The following is a 23195-nucleotide window of genomic DNA, read 5'->3' as shown; positions in this document are numbered from 1 at the left end:
CCATGACTTGCTGGCCAGTCCATTTGCCCAGCTATAAAATACAGCTGGAACCCGCTGCCCAGGCTGTCTCTCTGGGCCCAAAAGAACTCAGGGGCGTGACAGACGGCAGACTCCCCAAGGTCATTTTTACCAGGCTCCTGTGCATGTGAACAAAGAGCCGTGAAGTCGCTGGGAAAATCTTCCCTTGGAGAGGGGCAGCCTCTGGGTTCTGACCTTTCCCCTGCTCCGCCCCCCACGTGGAGTCACAAACGACAGGACAGGCTGTACAGGACCACAACAAGCTTTTCTGAATCATTCACAGCAAATGCATGTCCCTGTCACTGGTGTCCACTCCCATGTGGACACAGGCAGCAGGAGTGGGAGGTAGCCTGGCGGCACAGCCAGAGGGGGCAGACAGGACGGCAGCCCCTCCCTTGAGCACATGGGAGTGTGAACTGGGAAGAGTAACTCACACACCGCCCTGGCTTTACGTGGTTTCACCACCAGAGCAGTGGGGAAGGGCCGGCCTGGGCCCCAGCTCCCACAAGGATTCCAGTGTACACACAACTGGGAAGGGGTGACCACGCGTGCTCCGCACCCTGAATGCTTCTGTGCATCACAACGTGCTGAAGTGAGCACACTGCTTTCATGAGTGTCCTCAAATGCGGTGGCAGGGACACAAGCACCTGGCCAGTGGGCACGTCTGCCTTGGAGGAAGCTCTTCAGTTCCTGGCAGGGCAGGATGGGAAGGGCCCTCCCTCTCACCTGAGGCAGCAGCAGCTCAGGATCCCATGAAGACCTTGCCTCTGGCCCTAGAAGAGGTCACAGAGAGGAGAGCAGAGCCCCTGCAGGGGTCCCCAGGTCCACCCTGCAGCTTGGCCACGGTGGGCCCATCACAGCAAGTGCTTTCTGTTTCACATTTTAGGGTTTCACACTTCACAAAGCCAACCCGACCAGTGAGAGAGAACACCTAAAAGCTGCAACAGAGACAGCAGGCACAGGAAACCTCTCACCAGCCCGGGGCAGACACAGTCTGGCTGAAGGATTTTTAGCAGCAGGTCAGGCACCATGTACGACCCCGTCGCTGACTCAACACGGAAGCGGGTTGGGCTGGGGCAGGGGTTCTGGGTGCCACCAGCCATGCATGGCTTTGAGGGCGTTCCTGTGTGGCGACTGTCACACAGACGGGGGTCCTGGAATGACCTCAGCTGCAGAGATGAATGCCTGCCAGGGGTCACAGTGGATGAGACGCAGTCACTGGTGAGCAGGGACTGTGACAAGGGCTTCCTCTGGAGGCCTCGAGATGTCTACATTCTGCACAAAAATAAAAACACACAACATTCAGCCCACGGCAACAATAGACGGACACCTGCTGTGTGCTTTCCCCATCACTGTGGCCATCTGGCCTCACATTCTTACCCTGAGGAGCCCTGGTAGCAGTACTCCAGACCTCAACTTCCCTAAGAGTGTGGTCAAGAGTCTCTTGAACACAGTGGGTGGATGAACACAAGAACAAGGGGTGGGGGGGGGTTGGAGGATGCCTCTGGTTCCCGCTTGCTCCTTGCAGACAGGTCAGGCATCACCTAGAGTAAGGCCATCTCCACCTCCTGCCTCAGGTCTGGGTCAACTGGCCCCCTGGCTCTCCTGAAGCCCTCAGCCACAGATGGTCCCCGCCCTGCTGCAGAGCCCAGTTTGTCCACAGCCTGCTGAGCTCAGGGCAACTCAGGCCTAAGGAACAGGAGGCCTGAGTCTTCCCTCAGCTCTATGAGACTGTCCTGTGTGACTCCCAATCCTGGTGGCCCAATGGAACAAGTCACCAATGACCTAGGTTGCAGCCCTGTGCAACGTGACATGCCCAGATCTGCAGGGAGGGAGACATGATACCCATGGTCACACCCCCGGGTTCACAGGACTGGCCACCAGAATTGTAAGGGCAGGTACAATCTCAATGGGGACAGTGTGTCTGAAGGCCCTCTTTCCCACCACAGGCTGCCCCCAAGGATGAGCTAGCACCTGGGGATCCGCCCACCTGAAAGGGAAGCATCCCGGAATCTGTAACAAGCAGTAGTTTGCCTCTTAGAAGCACCCACCCAGAGGCGGGCAGGGTGGCCTGCCAGCTACTTCACGACCATGCCAGCTCTTGCCCTGTGGACCAGGTGGGTCAGCCCTCAACACCTGCTAGATCCAGGGGTCTCTCTCACCATCACCTGGTCAGTCAATGCTGGGGACCCAATGCCATCTGAGTTCTCCTCAGCACAAAGGATGTCTGTTAGGACATGCCTTTTCCTGTGACCTGTGGGTGCCAGACTGGGCCTGGACCAGACTCTCAGGACAAATGGGGAAGAAGCTGCTCCTGGTGAGAGGCAGCCTTAGAAAGCAGGAAGACACATCCACATATCTCTGCCTGCAGGGCTCAAGGCCAAGGGGCGGCAGGTGAGCAGCCCAAGGCCAGCACCCTCGGCAGGGACCCAGGGCCTGGCATGTCTCATCGTGGGTGGCAGCAGGCACGACTGAAGCCCCAGGAACCTTCTTGGTGCAGTAGACTCTGGGAATAGGGTTCAGAAGGGGCAATCCTGCCCTTGGCTTCAGTGGGAGAGGGAGAGGTAATCAGCATGGCAGAAGGACCCCATATGGGCATAGAAAGTGATTCTGGGCAACACTTCAGGGAGCTTCTATCTTAAACAAGGCACTGGGGGAACACAGGATGGTGAACTGCTCTTCTGCAGGAAAGATTCTGCCCAGTCCCAAGACTCCCTCAGCATCTGCATGGCACTTTCCTCAACAAAGCAGAATACTGTTTTAATTTTTAAAAGTGCCAGAGTTGGAAAGGGTGCTCATGAGGCCTGGGCTGGTTGGAGAGCATGGACGAATCCCCATCTGCCCCCTTACTGGCCTCCAGCCTCTTCCCCAGCTGGGACCTCCCTCCTTGGCTCAGACTTCTGTGGTGGGGCTGCTGGGGAGGCAGCCACACCCAGGCTCAGGGGCTTCCAAGCCTGGTGGCCCAGCGCCAGGCACTTTCCCACCCCCTAGGCAGCACCCTTGGGAAGACCTAGCCCAGGGCCACACCCAGAGCCCTGGCCTCATCCTGCAGATAAGACAGCAGCCCCCTTGAGCAGAGAACTGAAGCTCACTCTGACAGGCACCCCAGCTGGGCCTAGCCCTGGAAGATGCCATGTCTAGACACACCCGGGAACATGCCCACCACCCCAGTGGTGACCCCATAGCTACCTGAGGCCTGTCCCGGTGCGTGTTCACAGCCACCACGTTCAGAAATATGGACTCCACTTTACAACCTGCCAAGGGAAGATGCAAATCCATTCTCCCTCCTCAAAGGCAGCTGGAGCCACAGAGGGTAGAAACTTATCTTAGGAGGAGGCGTGGGGCACACAGGACAGAGCTGGCGCCTCAGCCTCACCCTAGTCCTCCCACCTTAGGCAGCTCTGGGGGACCCCTGACGAAGGACAAGGCACCTTGTCAGGCCCTTGCTTATGTGCCACTGTCCGGTGCAGCTTCAGTGGAGCCCAGACATCCAGGCCACACTGAGGACTTATGCTGCCAACCTCGGGGGCCGAGGGTGGTCTGAGGAGCAATAAGCCTGGTTCCGCATGGGGTCATTACACTCAGTTTTCAGGGCCCCAAGACCACCCCCACCCAAACCTGTCATACACACAAGGCTGAATCAACATTGTGCCAGGCGCTCAGTGTATTGGGGGACGAGGGGTGAGCACACGGATTGACACCAGCTGCCACTGAGCTTTACAGTCATTCTCCCCAGAGCACAACCACCTGGGGGTGCCACAGCCTATGCTGAAGGGAAGGAGCCGAGCCCAGGAGCTGAGGAAGCTGCCTGGGGCTCCCCTGGTGTAGCCAAAGGCAGAGGTGGGAGGCAAACCACCCTGTACCCAGAATACTTTAAGTTTCAGGTACTGGGGGCCATGGGGGTGACGGAAAAACCAGAAGAAAAGCCCTCATGTGGGTGGGTGATGGTTAAGGAAGGATCACTGGGGAGACTTTCTGTGGCCAAAAACCAAAAAACCAATAAAAAACCAATAAAACCAAAAAAATTAAAAAGCAAATTGGAAAAGATAGTAGGGTGGAGGGAGGAGGAGTGAGCTCCTAACAGAATTTATAAGGGGTTTGCAGGAAGTCACGGAAGCATGCAGACAGCCAGACCCTGGCAGCCAAGGTCAGTGCACAGGAAGTTTCCTTACCGTAAGCCACAGGGGTCAGCTTCAGGACCGTGTGCAGCGGACACTTGAGGTAGGGAAGCTGTTCTGTGGACACAGACGGGGAGGGCTGGCATGCCAGGGATGCCCAGGTGACAGTCGTCCCCTCACACACACCCCACCTCCCCCGGGGCAGGGCCCGCACCTGCGGCCTTGTCAAGGAAGTAAGCCAGGAGGCAGCGCATCACAGCCTGGTGGCAGATGACCAGCACGTTCTCTTGCCTCTCCAGCTCCATGATGACAGGCTCAAGTCGCTGGACCAGGTCCTCATAGGACTGCAAGGGCAAGTGGAAAGGGTCCCTCAGGCCCAGCTCCAGGGGGCAGAGAGGGAGACATCCTGGGTAGTGGGCTACCTTCTCACTCCTGGAACTCCTCACCACTCTGGGAGGTTGTGGTTAAGTGTCCTCCAGCCTGGCTCCTGAGGGTCTGGGGCTGGGCAGCTTACCGCCACAGGACTGCGACAGTGAGATGTCCATTTGAGAAGGAAGCTGAGGGGGTGAGGATTGGTAGCCTGGGAAAGGGATCACGTCCCCATTCCAGGGCCAGGTCCCAGTAGGACTGAGAGGACAGGGCTGGGCCTCAGGCTGCCATCCCAAAGGGCAACCTCCATGTCCACCCACATGGCCCTTCGCTGAACCCTCGACTGCTGGGATTCACATGCTGGCAACTGATGAGTGGTGGAAAAGGCACTGCTCCCTCCCAGCCCACAGCAGACGCAGTACACAAAAAGCCCCCGAAACTAGGGTGACCTGTCAGAAACACCGGAAGTTGCAAGAACGATCCTTGCAGTCTGCCTGTCCTGTACCACCCTGGGTGTCCTGAGGTATCCGGTGGGGGCCCTTAGACCAATCCCTCTACTTGGCAGGTTTGGAGATTTTCACTACAGACCAAGCCCTGCGGGGTTTCATCCCTCTTTTCACACAGTGAGCGGTCCTTCCAAACAAAAAAAGCCTCACATACTTGGAGCTGAATTTGCCCCATGTTTTGATTGGGAACAAAACCAATATGGATTTGTGCTGGCCTCTGGTAGTCCTAGGGAAATCCTTGATTGGTTCTTTTGGTAACTATACTTTCCCTACCAATTTTCCCCCTGTATTCTAAAGTTTGCACAGCCAACTGTTTTGTTTCTTTTCTTTTCTTGTTTTTAAAAAGACTGGCACCTGAGCTAACATCTGTTGCCAATCTTCTTTTTTTTTCCCCCTTCTTCTTTTCCCCAAAGCCCCCAGTACATAGTCGTATATTGTAGTTCTAGGTCCTTCTGCTTGTGCTATGTGGGACGCCGCCTCAGCATGGCTTGATGAACGGTGCCATGTCCACGCGCAAGATCCGAACCAGTGAAACCCTGGGCCACGGAAGCAGAGCACGCAAACTTAAACCACTAGGCCATGGGGCGGCACCTGTTTTGTTTCTTTTTTTTTTTTTGAGGAAGATTAGCCCTGAGCCAGCTACTGCCAGTCCTCTTTTTCTGAGGAAGCCTGGCCCTAACATTGTGCCCATCTTCCTCTACTTTATACGTGGGACGCCTACCACAGCATGGCATGGCAAGCGGTGCCATGTCCACACCCGAGATTCAAACCGGCAAACCCTGGGCCGCTGAGAAGCGGAACGTGCGAACTTAACCGCTGCGCCACCGGGCCGGCCCTGTTTTGTTTCTTTTTACTGTTATCTGGGTTGGTTCCACATCTGAGCTCGGCCTCACAATATGATGTGGGGAATAATTAATGTCACCCAGAGCTATACTGTTCCTGAGGACAGTATAGCATAGGGGCCTGTGAGCCAGGCATCTGGATGGGGGGCTTCTATGTGTGTATGGGTATGTGTGTACACACATGTGTGTCTGTGGGGGTATTTTAATTTGGCGACAAGCACCAGACCACCTCCTGGAAGTGGGAGATAACCCAAGTCAAAGGTGACCCTGTTTGTGACCTGGGGTCTGGACAGAGGCAGGAGCCAGTGTAACGAAAGGTGATGAGTGCAGGTGGATTGTAGTGGCCAGGACCCATCTGGGTAAAGTCTCCCTAGGTCTGGATTTAGGGCTAGGGGGGTGCCTGGAGCCGCGGAGGACAGGATAACGCTGTGACACCTCCAGGAAGGAAGAAGGGAAAGATGGGGAGTGATGGGGATCCAGTGGGACTCAGGGCTAGGAGTCCTGTGCAGCACTGTCCATCCACCACCCAAGGAGGGGGCTGCAGCCTGGGCCACACGGGCGGGAAGCAGTGGAGATGACACACACACCTGGACTGGCCTACCTCTGAGGCCAGGCCCTCCTGCTGTCCACATAGCCTCGGCAGAGCCCCACAGGGTCCTCAGCCACAGGTGGTCTTCCTAGGAAGGCAGCAGGCGGCTGGGACTAAGCCCCCAAAGCCCACCTACCTCTCCTTTCGGGTACCGGTACCGGTACTTGTCCTGGTCCCGCAGGGCAAACTCCAGTGGATAATGATCTTGAATTTCCTCGTAAGTCATTTCCTCACAGACGCCCTAGGGAGACACCATGGTCATCACACCTCCCATGCCAGGCCCCGGGATCAGCCCTGTGTTGGGGGGAGGGCAGGCAAAGGGGACCAGGTTTACGGAGCATTTGCTGGGCCATGCAGGCCCTCCCAGCCTGGAGCTTAGAACCCATCTGGGAAGAGCAGGTCCTCTGGGGACACTGAGCAGGGGGTGGCCCCTCATTTAGAAAAAGCTATCAGAATAGACTTTTACCCATCCATCAACCATTCATTCAGTTTATGCCATAAAAATAAACACAAAAATGTTAACTATGTGTCTTTTCTAACGTGTCTTTTGTTTTCTGTGCTGTGGAAATACTACTCCTGAGTATGGACTGTTGTGCAAGCTACAAAGTAAGATTTCACTTGTGTCATTCAGGATACACACACACACAAAGCATAGATTACCATTTAAAAAGGCCATTAAAAAAAATCAGCAGAGAGAGAACACTGGTTGAGAACACTTAAGTGTCATGTAAGGGTCCAGAGAGGCCCAGAGCACACTGGGCCATCACTTCATTAGCCATGACTACCCCTGACAGCCCACATTATGAGCAGCATTATGGACCACTCCCCTGGAACACGGCAAGGAGAGACAAGCTCCCTCCAAAGCACTCCTCTGCTAAGGAGCCCAGAAGATGAGTGAACTGTCCAGTGTCCTTCCAAGGCTCAAGCCAAGAGCCAGCACACAGGACATGCCCAACGAGAGGAAGAAGCAATAAAGTACCCTTAATAAAAAGCTGCTGATCTCTGCCTTTGTTCTAAGCGCTTTTTTCTACACAAAGCCCTGGGGGCAAAGCTGTCTATTAAAAAGGAAAGATAAAAGAGGAAAATTTATAGCTGTAAATGCCTGTATCAAAAAAGATTTCCATTTCTCAAAAAATTATAAATAGAAATACCATATGATCCAGCTATCTCACTACTGGGTATATATCCAAAGAACATGAAACCAACAATTCAAAGAGATTTATGCAGCCCTATGTTCATTGCAGCATTATTCACAATAGCCAAGATGTGGAAGCAACTTAGGTGTCCATCAACTGATGAATGGATAAAGAAGATGTGGTATACATACACAATAGATTACCACTTTGTATAGTATGTATGTATGTATACGTATATGTATGTATGTATATATAGCATGTATGTATGTATAATATACAATGGAATACTACTCAGCCATAAAAAAAGACAAAGTCCTCCCATTTGCAACAACATGGATGGATCTTGAGGGTATGATGTTAAGCAAAATAAGCCAGAGAAAGACAAATACTGTATGATTTCACTCATATGTGGAAGATAAACACATGGACAAAAAGAACAGATTAGTTGTTACCAGGGGAGAACGGGGTAAAGGGGTGGGCAAAAGGAGTAAAGGGGCACTTATGTATGGTGATAAAAATTAGACTACTGGTGGTGAGCACAATGCAGTCCATACAGAAACTGATATATACTGGGGCTGGCCCCATGGCCAAGTGGTTAAGTTCATGCGCTCCGCTGCAGGCAACCCAGTGTTTTGTTGGTTCAAATCCTGGGCACGGACATGGCACTGCTCATCAAGCCACGCTGAGGCAGCATCCCACATGCCACAACTAGAAGGACCCACAACGAAGAATATACAGCTATGTACCAGGGGGCTTTGGGGAGAAAAAGGAAAAAAATAAAATCTTTAAAAAAAAAAAAGAAACTGATATATAACAACGTATACCTGAAATTATACAATGTTACAAAGCAATATGACCTCAATATAATAATTGAAAAAGATTTCCAATCAACAATCTAATCTTCCACTTTAAGATACTGGAAAAAGAAGAGCAAATTAAACCCAAAGCAAGCAGGAAAAAGGAAATAATAAAGATTAGAGCAGAAATTAATGAAATAGAAAACAGAAAACAGAGAAAAGCAACAAAATCAAAAGTTGGTGCTTTGAAAAGATCAAGAGAATTCACAAATCTTTTGCTAGACTGACAAGAAAAAAGAAAGCTCAAATTATTAAAATTAGGAATGAAAGAGGGACACTGCTACCAAGCTTACAGAAATGAAAGGGATTGTAAGGGACTATCGTTAACAACCTTATACCAACAAATTAGATAACTTAAATGAAAAAGGAAAATTCCTAGAAAGATGCAAACCACCTGTTGTGAGTTCAATGTGTCCCCCTAGAAAAGGTATGAATTCTAAACCACTGGTACCTGTGAACGTGACCTTATTTGGAAATAGGATCTTTGCAGATGTAACCAAGTAGATGAGGTCATTTAAGGGTGACTGGTATTGTTTCAAGAAGGCCAGTGAAGACACAGAGAGACGCATAGGGAAGAAGCCATGCGATGATGGAGACTGGGATTGGAGTGATGCAGCTGTAGGCCAAGGAATGCCAAGGACTGCTGGCAACCACCAGAAACTTGGTAAAAATATGCACATTAAAAGTGATTCTGGTGAAGGCTCAGAAGAAAGTGAAGCACAGTAGACAGAGCTTCCATCGTCTTCCAGGATACATATGTCATCATGAACAGAATGTTGCTAAAAATCTGATTATTAAAGGTATGTCTGGTGAGACCTCAGAAGGAAATGAGGTGTATGTCATTGGACACTAGAGAAAAGGCGATCTTTGTTACAAAATGGCAGAGAACTTGGCTGAATTGTGTTCCAGAGTTGTGTGGTATAATCAAAAAGACAGATAATAACAAGTGTTGGCAAGGATGTGGAGAAATCAGAACTCTCATATACAGCTGGTGGAAAGGTGAAATGGTGCAGCTGCTTTGGAAAACAGTCTGGCAGGTCCTCAAAAGGTTAAACATAAAGTGTCCATGTAACCTAGCAATTCCACTCCTAGGTATGTACCCCAGAGAAATAAAAACATGTCCACACAAAAACTTGAACGTGAATGTTCACAGCAACATTATTCCTAAAGCCCAAAAATGGGAACTACCCAAATGCCCACCAACTGATGAATGAGTAAATAATATGTGGTCTATCCACACAACAGACTACTTAGTACTTGGCAATATAAAGAAATGAAGTTCTGATACCACAGAAATGAAGTTCTGTGTACCACAGAGATGAACCTTGAAAACACGCTAAGTGAAAGAAGCCAGTCATAAAAGACCACCTATCATATGATTCCATTTACATAAAATGTTCAAAATACGACAACCTATAGAGACACAAAATAGTAGTAGCCTAAGGCTTGTGGGAGGGGTTGGAAGGAAATGGGGAGCAACTGCTAAGGGGTATATGGTTGCTTTTTTTTTTGCTGAGGAAGATTCGCCCTGAGCTAATATCCACTGCCAATCTTCCTCTTTTTGTATGTGGGCTACCACCACAGCATGGTCACAGACAAGTGGTGTACGTCCACTCCTGGGAACTAAACCAGGGCGGCCAAAGCGGAGCACACCGAACTTAACCACTAGGCCATGGGCTGGTCCTATGGGGTTGTTCTTATTAAAGATTGTCACCTGAGCTAACATCTGTTGCCAATATTCTTTTTTTTCCCTTTTCCCCAAAGCCCCCCAGTACATATACATAGTTGTATATTCTAGTTGTAGGTCCTTCTAGTTCTGCTATGTGGGACGCCGCCTCAGCATGGCCTGCTAGGTCCAAGCTCAGGATCCGAACCAGCGAAACCCTGGGCCACCAGAGCAGAGCGCATGAACTCAACCACTCGGCCATGGGGCCAGCCCCTGTAGGGTTGTTTTTTAAGTAATGGAATGTTCTAAAATTGACTGTGGCAATGATTGTATAACTCTTTGAATACATTAAAAACCACTGGATTATATACTTTAGGTGAACTGTATGATACGTGATTCATATCTCAATAAAGCCGTTTGGTTTTTTTTAAAAAAAAAGGAAAAATAAGGCAGTAAGTTGTGGATTAAATTATGAAAAAAATCCGGATGTTGACATAGAAGACTAGCCCAAGGCTGTTTACCAGAACAGAGAAAAAGAACAAAGATAACATGGATGATTAATAGGTCCTACAAGTTCCAGTAGATGCCAAATATGAAAGATCAAGAAGGGAATCCACAAGCATCTAGGAAAAGAATCAGATTAACTTCAAAGGAAACAAATTGGGGCAGCCAAATGTTTCTCTGCAAAACCAAATGCTAGAGCCACGTCCCTGTCCCTGCAGGGCAGACACGGCCCCTAACCTGTCCCAGGGAGCTGCCCTTTGCCTGAGAAAGAAATCAGAGCCTGGAGACCTCCCACAGCTCCCACCAGCCACAGCTGATGGGAGCCTACAAATGGTTAAATGAGTTACAAAATAGGCTACAAAAAGTGCTTACTCTTTTGAAAGAGATCATTAACTGTGAAGAAGAGAAAAACACAGATTTAAAAAATCATGATCCTGAACTCTGCCCAACTACATTAACGAAAAAACTGAGAAGAAAGGAAATAGATGGAAATAACACAGCCTCATCTTTCCCAACAGAGCCAAGAATTATTTTCCTGTTAATAACTTTCACAAGTATATTTTAATTATTCCTTTATGTGCATCCTGCTTAAGAATGTCTTTGAGGGAGCTGGCCCAGTGGCACAGCAGCTAAGTGCACATGTTCTGCTTTGGCGGCCTGGGGTTCGCGGGTTCAGATCCTGGGTGCAGATACGGCACTGCTTGTGGCAAGCCATGCTGTGGCAGGCGTCCCACATATAAAGTAGAGGAAGATGAGCACAGATGTGAGCTCAGGGCCAGGCTTCCTCAGCAAAAAGAGGAAGATTGGTGGCAGATGTTAGCTCAGGGCTAACCTTCCTCAAAGAAAAAAAAAAAAAGAATGTCTTTGAAAAGCTTCAAGGTAATGACTACTGGAATAGAAACACTGTCTGCCTTCCAAAGGCGATATTTATACATCTTTTTTTTATACAAAAAGATGATCTTTATACAGAAAAATTGGAATAAAGAGAAAACTACAAAGTATTTAAAACAAGATCAAACACAGCAATTATAATAATAAATGTAAATGGGTTTAGATCCCTGAATGGAAAAAAGCTCTCAAGCTAGGCTGGAAAATAAACCAAAGATGTGCTCCTTTCATCTAAAGAAAATGATACAAAAAGGTTAAAAATAAAAGGGAGTAAATATAACCAAAAAATACAGATAAAAAGTAGGGATGGGCAAATTAAAACCACAATGAGATACCACCTCATACCCATTAGGAAGGCTACTCCCAAAAAAACAGAAAAACAACAAGTGTTGTTGGCATAGATGTAGAGAAACTGAAACCCTTATGCACTGTTGGTAGGAATGTATAGTGGTACAGCCACTGTGGAAAATAGTACTATAGTGGTTCCTCAAAAAAATTAAAACAGAAATACCATATGATCCAGCAATCCCATGTCTAGGTATATACTAAAAAGAAATGAGGGGCCGGCCCTGTGGCCGAGTGGTTAAGTTGGCACTCTCCAGCTTCGGCGGCCCAGCGTTTCCCTGGTCTGCATCCTGGGCGCGGACATGGCACCACTCATCAAGCCATGCTGAGGCGGCATCCCACGTACCACAACTAGGAGGACCCACAACTAAAAATACACAACGATGTACCAGGGGGCTTTGAGGAGAAAAAGGAAAAATTAAATCTTAAAAAAAAAACCAAAAAAACAAAAAAGAAATGAAAGCAAGGTCTCAAAGAGATAGTCGCATACGCATGTTCATAGCAGCATTATTTACAACAGCTAAAAGGTAGAAGCAACCCAAGTGTCCATTGACAGATGAATGGATAAGCAAAACGTGGAATATCCATACAATGAAACCTTATTCAGCCTTAAAAAGGAAGGTGATCATGACACATGCTACAACGTGGATGAACCCTGAGGGCATTATGCTAAGTGAAATAAGCCAGTTGCAAAAAGACAAATACTGTATGATTCCACTTAAGTGAGGTACTTGGAGTAGTCAAAATCACAGAGATAGAAAGTAGAATGGAGGTTGCCAGGGGCTGGGGGGAGGAGAGAATGGGGAGTTATTGTTTAATGAGTATAGAGTTTCCATTTTACAAGACAAAAAGAGTTCTGGAGATGGACGGTGGTGATGGTTGCACAATATTATGAATGTATTTAATACCAATGAACTGTGTACTTAAAAATGATGGTTAAGATGGTAAATTTATGTTATGTGTATTTTACCACAATAAACAAAATTGGAAAAAGAAAAGCAAGTAATATTGGTAATACTGTACTTGCAAGTAATATGGTAACATTCAAATTAGCCAAAGTATAAATCCATGCTAAAAGTGTTTTATATTGAAACAGGAACCATCCAAAACAAAGACGGAGCCATAAGAGAGTAACTAGTACCAGATTTGCTTTGGCCTCAACATAAACAACTCCAAAATCTAAACAAAATCAAAGAATCTCAATGAACTCCAAGCAGGATAAACATTAAAAGAAAATATACCCCATGGCGCATCATAAGCAAATTGCTGAAAATCAGTGATAGGAGAGAATTAAAAATTAAAAGTAGGGGCTGGTCACTATGGAAAACAGTATGGAGATTCCTCAAAAAATTAAAAATAGAACTACCATACGATCCAGCTATCCCACTACTGGGTATCTATCCAAAGAGCTTGAAGTCAGCAATTCCAAAAGTCCCAAGCACCCCAATGTTCTTTACAGCATTATTTACAATAGCCAAGACGTGGAAGCAACCTAAGTGCCCATCAACAGATGAATGGATAAAGAAGATGTAGTATATATATACAATGGAATACTACTCAGCCATAAAAAAGAACAAAATCATCCCATTTGCAACAACATGGATGGACCTTGAGGGAATTATGTTAAGTGAAATAAGCCAGATAGAGAAGGACAACCTCTGTATGACTCCACTCATATGAGGAATTTAAAAATGTAGACAAAGAGAACAGAATAGTGGCTACCAGGGGAAAGGTAGGGTGGGGGGTGGGCACAAAGGGTGAAGGGGTGCACCTACAACACAACTGACAAACAATAATGTACAACTGAAATTTCACAAGATTGTAACCTATCATTAACTCAGTAAAAATTAAATTAAAAAAAAGTAAGGGCTGGCCCCATGGCCAAGTGGTTAAGTTTGCATGCTCCACTTCAGCAGCCCAGGGTTTCACCAGTTCAGATCCTGGGCGCAGACGTGGCACTGCTCATCAGGTCATGCTAGGGTGGCAACTCAAAACTAGAATATACAACTATGTACCAGGGAGCTTCGGGGAGACGAAGAAGAAAAAAAAAAAAGAGTGGCAACAGATGTTAGCTCAGGTGCCAATCTTTAAAAAAAAAAAAAATTAAAAGCAGTTAGAGAAAAAGAAGATACGTTATGTACAGAATGAAGATGAGAATGACAACAAACCTCCTGTTAGAAACAATGCAACCCAGAAGACAACGGAATAGCTTCTTTTAAAGGTGGAAAGAAAAGGAGGTGCTGTGCTGGTTCATCTCATTTGCCCTTCCAGATCCTTCTCCTGCTTCTCCATCTGCTCTCTGCCCCAGAAGGCTGACCCTTGTGGACTGCATCCACAAGGCTCGCATGGCCACTAATTTTTATTGGGCTAGTCCATAAAGAACCCTGACAGGAGGTCATAGGGAGGGAAGAGAGCGAGGCTGAGATGTTTATTCCCAGGCTCCCTCCTACAGGAGTTGCTTTCAGTGGTCTGGGTCCTCACCTAAGGTCTCATCCCATCAGGCTGCTCTGTCCTCAGTGCTCCCTGCCCCCTGATTCCTGTATCCTCTCTCTTTCCTCTCTCCTCTGCCCAAGTGAAGCAATGGTTCCTGTTGTTAGGAGGTCAGTAAAAAGTAATACCCCTTGTAGTTTCCCTCTACCCTGCCCATGTCTTTGCAAATAGTCCCTTTATAAATGCTCACTGAATTAACCTTACTGGAGTGGCCATCTGTTTCATTTTATGTCCCACAAATTCATAAGTCATGAACTTTTAAATTACTTCATAACAAAATATTGACATATAGAAGAGAAAAAGTAAAAATAATGCAAAATTGTTAAAAATGCAAGAAAAATGAACAAAATAATAATTATAGAGTGTCTCTAACATTCAACTATTGACTTATGATGATCAAGTAAACCAAAAAATATAAGGATACAGAAAATTTAAAGGATATAATTAAGAAGTTGAAATTAAGGAGATACACATACAAACTTTTTCTTATGGAAATTTTCAACCATACAGAAAAGTAGAGACAATAGTATAATGAATGATCCCATGTACCCACTTCTTAGCCTTGAATATTAACAACACAACCAATCTTGTTTCAACTAAACCTATACCTGCTTCCCTCTCCCCAACCAACTGGATTACTTTGAAGATAATGCCAGACATGATTCTATTTCACCTGAAATACTTCAACATAAAATTCTAAAAATGAGAATGCTTCATCACACACACATACACCCCCACAAGTGCAAAAACTCTGTAATTCTTTCATATAATTTGATAACGAACACATATTGGATGTTGTATCCAATCAACAGACAACAGACCTTCCTTGCAAATGGCCATGAGATATTTATGAAAATTTACCATATTCTAGGCAATAGCGAGGGCCTCAACAAATTCCAAAAGGCTAAAACTACAGGTCACATTCTCTGACTGCAACTCAATAAAATGAGGCAAAAAATAGCTTTATATGCTTTCATTATTCAAGAAGAAAGAATGATTATAAATGTCCTAGTCAATAAACTCTAGAAATTAGAAAACCAAAGGAAGTAAGTAAAAGGAAATGATATAAACAAAAGCAAAAAATTAATTAATTAGAAAACAAAAAAACAATAGAATTTATACAATCTGAGATCTGGTTCTTCAGAAAAAATTCAATGAGTGGCCATCTCTGGCAAATCTAATTAAGAAAGAAGAGAGGCTGGCCTGGTTGCATAGTGGTTAAGTTCATGCGCTCCACTTCGGTGGCCCAGAGTTCACAGGTTCAGATCCCAGGTGCAGCATCCCACGTACAAAAAATAGAGAAAGACTGGCACAGATGTAAGCTTAGGGACAATCTTCCTCAAGTAAAAAGAGGGTGATTGGCAATGGGCATTAGCTCAGGGCCAATCTTCCTCACAAAAGAAAATAGAAGAAAGAAGAATAAACCCACAAAATCAAAGGATGGAAAAAAGGGTAACAGCTACTGATACTGATACTATGACATGAGCATAATCTACTGATATGTACTAATAACTTAACATTCTGATGAACAAATAAATTTTGAATAAAATAAACTATTAGGAGGACTCGGGATGCAAAGATGAATAGGAGATGATAAAGCAGGTATAATAAAAGGTTGATGGTAGAATCTTGAGGGTGGAGGTGCAGACACACCCTAAGGTGACTCCCAGTGAGTCAAGCTCTTATATAATCCCCTCCCCTTGAGCACAGGCAGAGTCAGTGACTTGCTTCTAACCAACCACCAGACTATGCAAAGGTGATAGGACGTCAATGCCACGACCATGTTATATTACATAAGACTCCGTCTTAGCTGACTATAGAGAGATAGAGACTCCTCCTTGCTGGCTTTGAAGAATTAGGCTGCCATATTGTATGAGGGTCACATCACAAGAATTGTGTATGGCCCCTGGCAGTTGAGAGCACCCCTTTGGCTGATAGGAATAGGACCTCACTCCTTCTTTTTTTTTAGATTTTATTTTTTCCTATTTCTCCCAAAGGCCCCAGTACATAGCTGTGTATTTTCAGTTGCGGGTCCTTCTAGTTGTGGCATGTGGGACACCGCCTCAGCATGACTTGATGAGCGGTACCATGTCAGCGCCCAGGATTGAACCAGTGAAACCCTGGGCTGCCAAAGTGGAGCACACGAACTTAACCACGAGGCCACGAGGCCGGCCCCAAGGACCTCACTCCTATAACCACAAGGAGAGGAATTCTGCCAACACCACATGAGCTCGGAAGAAGACCCCAAGCCTCAGATAAGACCAAAGCCCTGGCCAACATCTTGACTGCAGCCTGATAAGACCCTGAGCAGCGAACCCAGCCAATCCCTGCCAGACTCCTGACCCACAGAAACTGTGAGATAATATTGTGTGTTGTTTGAAGCCACTAAGTCTGTGGTAATATGTTATGCAGCAATAGAAAGCTAATATAGCAGGTATACAGGTGTTCCTATAAAAATCTTTCAACTCTGCTATCTGTTTGAAACTTTTTGAGGGAAGGAGGAAATTATCATTTTTATGGAGGTAAAATTTACATACAATAAAATTTACCAATTTTAAGTACAATTCAATGTTATTTTTTTTTAATCTTAATTTTTTTTAATTTTATTTTTCCTTTTTCACCCCAAAGCCCCCAGGACATAGTTGTGTGTGTATATATATATATATATATATATATATATATATATTTTTTTTTTTTTTTAGTTGTGGGTCCTTCTAGTTGTGGAATGTGGGATGCCACCTCAGCATGGCCTGATGAGCAGTGCCATGTCCGCGCCCAGGATCCAAACTGGCGAAACCCTGGGCCGCTCAAGCTGGAGCGCGAGAACTTAACGACTCGGCCACGGAGCCAGCCCCTTCAATGAGTTTTAACACATGTATAAAGTTATATAACCACCACCACAATCACGATATAAATTCGATCATCCAAAAAGTTGCCTTCTCCCCTTTGCAACTGAACAACTCTCTGACTTTTACCCATTATTTCTGCAAATATTTCTTTTCTGTTCTCTACACCCATCTTTTTCTAAGATTCCAGTCACACATGTATTAGTTTGCCTTATATTGTTCTCACACTTCACTGGTGCTCTGTTCCTTTGAAACTTTTCATAATAAAACATCAGAGGACAAATAAGATGACTCAAGAATATGTTTAAAAAAATAGACCAAAGAATACACTTTAATTGTCATCAAAGAATTAACTCAAAGAATACAAAGCCCCAGGTCAGGGAGCTTTGCTGAAGGAGGAGTGAATCCTAAAGGCTCAGAAGAGACTGAAAATCCACCAAATTCATTTTATAATATCAGCCCATTAAATTAAGAGGCAAACAAGGAAATCTAGTTTGCCCGTCACTTATTCTTGCCAATGCAATAATACAAAACAGAAACACAAAGTCTGTGAAGGTGAAAACTGAATTATCCTTATTTCAGAAGATCTGATAGCTCCTTAAGAAAACCTAAGAGAGGGCCGGCCCGGTGGCACAGCAGTTAAGTGCGCACTTTCCACTTCGGCAGCCCGGGGTTTGCCGGTTTGGATCCTGGGTGCAGACATGGCACCACTTGGCAAGCCATGCTGTGGTAGGCATCCTACATATAAAGTAGAGGAAGATGGGCACGGATGTTAGCTCAGGGTCGGTCTTCCTCAGCAAAAAGAGGAGGATTGGCAGCAGTTAGCTCAGGGCTAATCTTCCTCAAAAAACAACAACAACAAAAAGTTAAAATAAAAAAAAGAAAGAAAACCTAAGAGAATTAACTGGAAAATTACTACAGTAAATAAAGGAATTTTGTCATGGGTTTTCTGTGGACCATCAACAACCAGACAGAGTCGGGACAAGATCTTATTCACAAGAAACAACAATAAGGCTTCCTCCTTGTGGCCAAGTGGCTCAACCTCCCACAGGACACTGGAGCTGTGTCCCTTGTTAACACCCCTACTGTCAGCCTCCTTGGCCTACCTGCCCCAATGAACCCTGTCCCCTGGGGCCCCTCCCATCTCATAATGCCGTGGACTCCCCCATCTGCTCCCCAAATCTTTTCCAGCTTGAATGCATTCCATACCATGTGTCCTCACTACCCTCCTCCCAACTACTCACCTCCTCTGTCCCCCTGTGCTTCCATCATATCCATAGGGACAAAACTGAACAAGGTGACAAGTTAACAAGCAGTCTGCCTTTTACACAGCTGCATCCATCTGTTGGGAGCTGGTGGACCACCCCCAGGACACAGACAAAAGTATCCCAGAAAATTCCTGGTCTCTAGACCAGCTAACTCTTCCCATTGGTTAACTTCCATTTGAAACTTTTCCTTCCTCTCACTCTTAAGGGAAATCTCCATGAGATTCTGAAGAAAAAGATACTAGACATAATTCTCTGTGGCCACCCGCACCCCTCTCCCCTCCTGATACCCCAGAATCTCTCTGGCCACCCGTCAGGGCCTCCCGTATTCTCACTCCTTGTATGCTCACTCTCTCCCTTGACTCTGAGCCCCCTCCAAAATTTGCAACTATGTGAGGTGATGGATGTTAACTAAACTTATTGTGGTAATCACTTCACAGTATATACATACATTAAATCATCATGTTGCACACCTAAAACTAATACAATGTTATAATCCCTCTCACTCACTTCCCCACCCACTCCCATTGGGCACCAGCCCCACCAGGCTCATGCCAAGAACCCCAATGATCTTGCTATTACATCCTAATGGTCAGTTTGGAGCCTGGCCTCACTCCCCACTCTCTGTGGAATCTCACCCCACTGACCACTGCCTCCTTCTCTCTGCTTTCACTTCCATGGTCACCTCCATAGCCCCTTAAATGCTGGGGCTCCCCAGGGCTTTGTCCTGGTCCCACTTCTCTTCCCTCAGCCACCTCATCCATTCCACAGTCTCAAGTACGACGTCTGTAGGAAGGATGCCCAAGCCCCGACTTCTCCTCGGAGATCAGACTGCCTCCAGGGTATCTGCTCTTGAACATCTCCCACGAACTTCCTCCTTTCATTCAGTACATATTTATTGAGCACCTACCACGTGGTGAACAAAGCAGACATAGCTACTGCCCTCACGTGAGCTCATCACCTTCCTCGACCCAGAACATTTCCCGGTGGCTGGAAATGTGGAGTCATCCTGGATTTCTCTCCTTTTTACCCCCACAGCCAGTTATCATCAGGTTCTATCACTTCACCAGGCTCTCAGTCCCCAGCACGTGGCCCAGTTCCTACCACTGGGAGGTTCATATGAATACATGATGAGGGAATAACGTCCCTCAAATCCATCCACTCCTTTCTCTTTCACTGCTGCCACCCAAGTCACAGATGTCATCACCTTACCAGACCACTGCAGGCACCTCTAACTAGTCTCCCTTCTCCAGCTTGGTCCCCCCAACCTCATCCCAACAGAACCATTCTCTACATCAGTTGGGGTGATCTTTCTAAGATTCAAATCTGATCTCATTAGTGACTTCCACTTTAGGCAATGGTGGACTAGCTTGTTTCAGACCAACCCTCCAGTGACAGCAATTAGAAAAGTCAGACAGAAAAAAAATTTAAATCTGTTTGAGATCAGCATAGAGCTACAAGGCAGAGAGGATTTGAGGGGCCAAGATCTTGGACTGAAGGGAAGACCAAAGAGGTGAACCTGATATATAGCATCATTTTTCCCTTTGAGGGAAAGTGGCAGTTAAAAGAATAAGCAGCTGGGGGTAGGGGTAATGGGTGAAGGTGGTCAAAAAATACAAACTTGCAGTTATAAGATAAATAAGTTCTGGAGCTATGATGTATGTACAGCATTACACTGCTAACTAAACTTAATCCTGTATCGTATATTTAAAAGTTGCTGAGAGTAGATCTTAAAAGTTCTCATCACAAGAAAAAAAATGCGTAACTCTGTGAGGTGATGGATGTTAACTAAACTTGTGCTAATCATTTCACAATACATACATATAGGAAATCATCGTGTTGCACACCTAAAACTGATACAAAGTTATATGTCAATCATATCTCAATAAAACTGGGGGGGAAATGATGAGAAGCCAAGCAGGAAGTAGGGGCTGGGTGGGCAGAAGCTTGGCACAGCTGTCAGCAATCTTAGGCTGAGGAGACAAAAAATAGAAGCTTAGGGCCCACAAGGTTTTCCATCAGCACCTTAAAGGCTACACTCTAGAAACAGAAGGACCTGAAAATTGAGTAGCCTCCATAAGGATTAAAACACAGCTCTGGAGGCAGCCGGGTGGCATAGTACTGATTAAGTTTGTGTGCTGCACTTTGGTGGCCCAGGGTTTACAGGTTGGGATCTCAGGCGCAGACCCAGCACCGCTTGTCAAGCCAAGCTGTGGCAGCATCCCACATAAAATAGAGGAAGATTGGCAACAGATGTTAGCTCAGGGCCAGTCTTCATCAAAACAAAAACAAAAACAAAACATGCAGCTTTGAAACAGTTCTATCCCTGATGAGACTAAGGTAATCTGCTCCAACTGCCTGCCAGAAGCAAAACCTAATCCTCTGGAGAAAGATAGCATTAAGCAGAACTTCATATTATCTCCATAACTGTTCACACAAAATGTCCAGATTCAATCAAAAATTACCAGATATGCATCATATCTAGAGTACATGAAGAACTCCTAAAATCAATAAGTAAAAGGCAGACAATCCAATAGGGGGAAAAAAGTGCAAAAGACCTCACAAAAGATATCCAAGTGGCCAATACACACAGTGAAAAACTGCCATAGGTAAAACAGTGTGATATTGGTGCATGAACAGATAAATAAATTTCACGTAATAATATAAGAGTAGATAAAACAAATCAACAGGAAAATGATAGATAGTTACAGATAAGTTAGTTAACTGGGGAAAGATGAGATTTAAGGCTTATGTCAGAATATCAAAATAAATTCTGGTTTATCTAAACAGTTAAATGCAAAAGAAGGGAAGGAAGGGAGGGAGGGACAATGAAAACCCCAAAACAGGAAGAAAAGTTAAGGGGAAGCTCTCCTGACCCTCAACACTGTCACCCTAGCTGAGCGCAGCCGTGCCCCGGAGACCTGGGCAGGGAGGGAAGAGATGGTGACTACCGCATCGATCTCGTTGAGGACCTTCCACTGCTCGTAAGGCACACCCAGTGCCTCGGCTGTCTGGATTGTCCTCTTCATCTGGCTCGTCCAGACCTTCAGGTCCTTGATGTTCTGATCACTGATGAACTGGGCCAGGCTCTTGGCAAACTGAAACACATCACAAGCAAATTCAGACCCACAGGTCCTGGGCTGCCCTCAAAGGACCCCACAGCCAGAGTCCACGGGGTCATGCTCAGCCTCAGAGAACACAGGTTTGGTAAAAAAACCCAAACTAATGTCTCAGTCACACCCACACCCACAACTGCTGTTCTTGTGCCTCCTTCCCAGACCCTGAGTGCAGTTCCAGTCATGGCTCATCATGTCCCCTGCCACCCCCCGTACTCCCACTATGCACCCTAGACTGTATGACCTCCCCACTGAGGCCCCAATATTTCCCCTGGACTGTGGCACAACTATCCGCTGCACCGCAGGGACTCAGGTCACCCCTAGAATGGCATGTCTCTCCAAGGAAAGGGGTTCAGCTGGTGACAGCTCACATGGAAGCCAGAGATCCAGGTATCTGTTTGGTGACCCTCCCTACATGATGGGAACATTCTAGACTGAATGAAGGTCTATCTACCTCAAATGCACATTAGCTATGAGAACTGACGCCCAGCCCCAGCACACGCGGCACATACCCAAACCTAGCCACCTAGAGGTACCAATGCACAGCCACACACACACACACACACACACACACACACTCACCTCCCTGCCCCGGGGAGATAGTCCTGGGTCCCCACCAATCCGGCCCTTGAGGTTGAGCTCGCTCTCCCCGTGCCGGCAGAGGTAGATGGAGCGGGGGGTCACATGGATGTTCATGAGGTAATATACGATGCGGCTCTGGATGTGGTCAGCCACACGGTTCACTACGTAGCTCTGTCCCACGTCCATGATCTTGATGTAGGACAGATCTCTTTCCAGAGAGAAGGTAGAGAGAGGCCTGTGAGTGTGACGAGGGCCCTCAAGGGCACATCCTGCCAGCCACAGGAATGGGCTGCACAGCCTCACATCTCTGACCCCCAGGCTTGACATCACAACCCACAGGACCGTCAGCTGGTGGACGAGTGATGGGGGTGAGGTGGGAGCAACACAACATGCGTGATATACAGACGAACCCTGTGAGAGGTGCTTAACACTCATGCTGCCAAGAGGTGACATCCAAAGCGAGGGGTCAGTCATACCACACTGTGACTTTTACCGCTGCTCTGTACCCCCAGATCCCTTCTGGCCTACCTCTGAGCTCTCAACGCACTGTCTGCAAGATGAACCAAGAGACAGTTTTTTCCAAGATTGACCTAGGAGTAGCTGGCAAATGCTCCTCCCCTCCACTCTTCCTGGTCAGCCATCCATGGACCTGGCCTTTCCTTCTCCCAGTGAGCCTCCCCCTAGAACCCAGCCCAGGTCATCCGAGTGGCTGCCACACCCCATACTAGGCAGCAGGTGGACGAGACAAGAAGTACAGGAGGAAGGTGCTGGTGGCAGCAGCCGACAAACCCAGCTCTGCCACTTCCCCTGCTTTGGACCAGTGCAATGCTGCGGCTTGGAGAACACGCTTCCATTTACGTTTGTTGGGGGCGGGGGCGGGCAGCAGGAGGAAAAGGCAGGGTTTCTCAGGTATCATGTTCTGGTTGAGCCTGGGAGCCTGTTGGATGTTCTCATGTGAGTTCTCACTGTGTGGACCATGGGACCTCAGTTGAGGTTTAAGGTTGTTATACTGACACCACCAATAAAAACAGGAGCAACGTTTACTGACAAATTCAACA

The 23195-nt window shown here is 46.8% G+C and overlaps 1 protein-coding gene across 16 annotated transcripts in view; it reads right to left on the bottom strand.

Annotated features, from left to right (window-relative positions):
• Nucleotides 1–264: 264 nt before the first annotated feature.
• Nucleotides 265–23195, bottom strand: part of PFKFB4 (6-phosphofructo-2-kinase/fructose-2,6-biphosphatase 4) — a 42888-nt gene continuing 19957 nt past the window's right edge. For 4 of the 16 annotated variants that reach the window (XM_070577119.1, XM_070577113.1, XM_070577118.1 and 1 more), the window contains exons 8-14: nt 22138–22345; nt 21361–21537; nt 6579–6683; nt 4351–4480; nt 4191–4253; nt 3208–3272; nt 265–1293 (exon numbers count right to left, since the gene is read on the bottom strand). In XM_070577119.1, the coding sequence (XP_070433220.1) occupies nt 1234–1293; nt 3208–3272; nt 4191–4253; nt 4351–4480; nt 6579–6683; nt 21361–21537; nt 22138–22345 (808 nt within the window). In that variant the 3' untranslated portion in view covers nt 265–1233. Of the gene's footprint in view, nt 1294–3207; nt 3273–4190; nt 4276–4350; nt 4481–6578; nt 6684–21360; nt 21538–22137; nt 22346–23195 lie in introns of all 16 variants that reach the window. The other 12 variants (XM_070577115.1, XM_070577120.1, XM_070577112.1 and 9 more) reach the window with 6 other exon arrangements.

The sequence above is a fragment of the Equus przewalskii genome, chromosome 15 (genome assembly GCF_037783145.1).
Source record: "Equus przewalskii isolate Varuska chromosome 15, EquPr2, whole genome shotgun sequence".
NCBI lineage: Eukaryota > Metazoa > Chordata > Mammalia > Perissodactyla > Equidae > Equus > Equus przewalskii.
The sequence above is the reverse complement of the archived record's forward strand: the minus strand, read 5'-3'. Positions and strand labels throughout refer to the sequence as shown.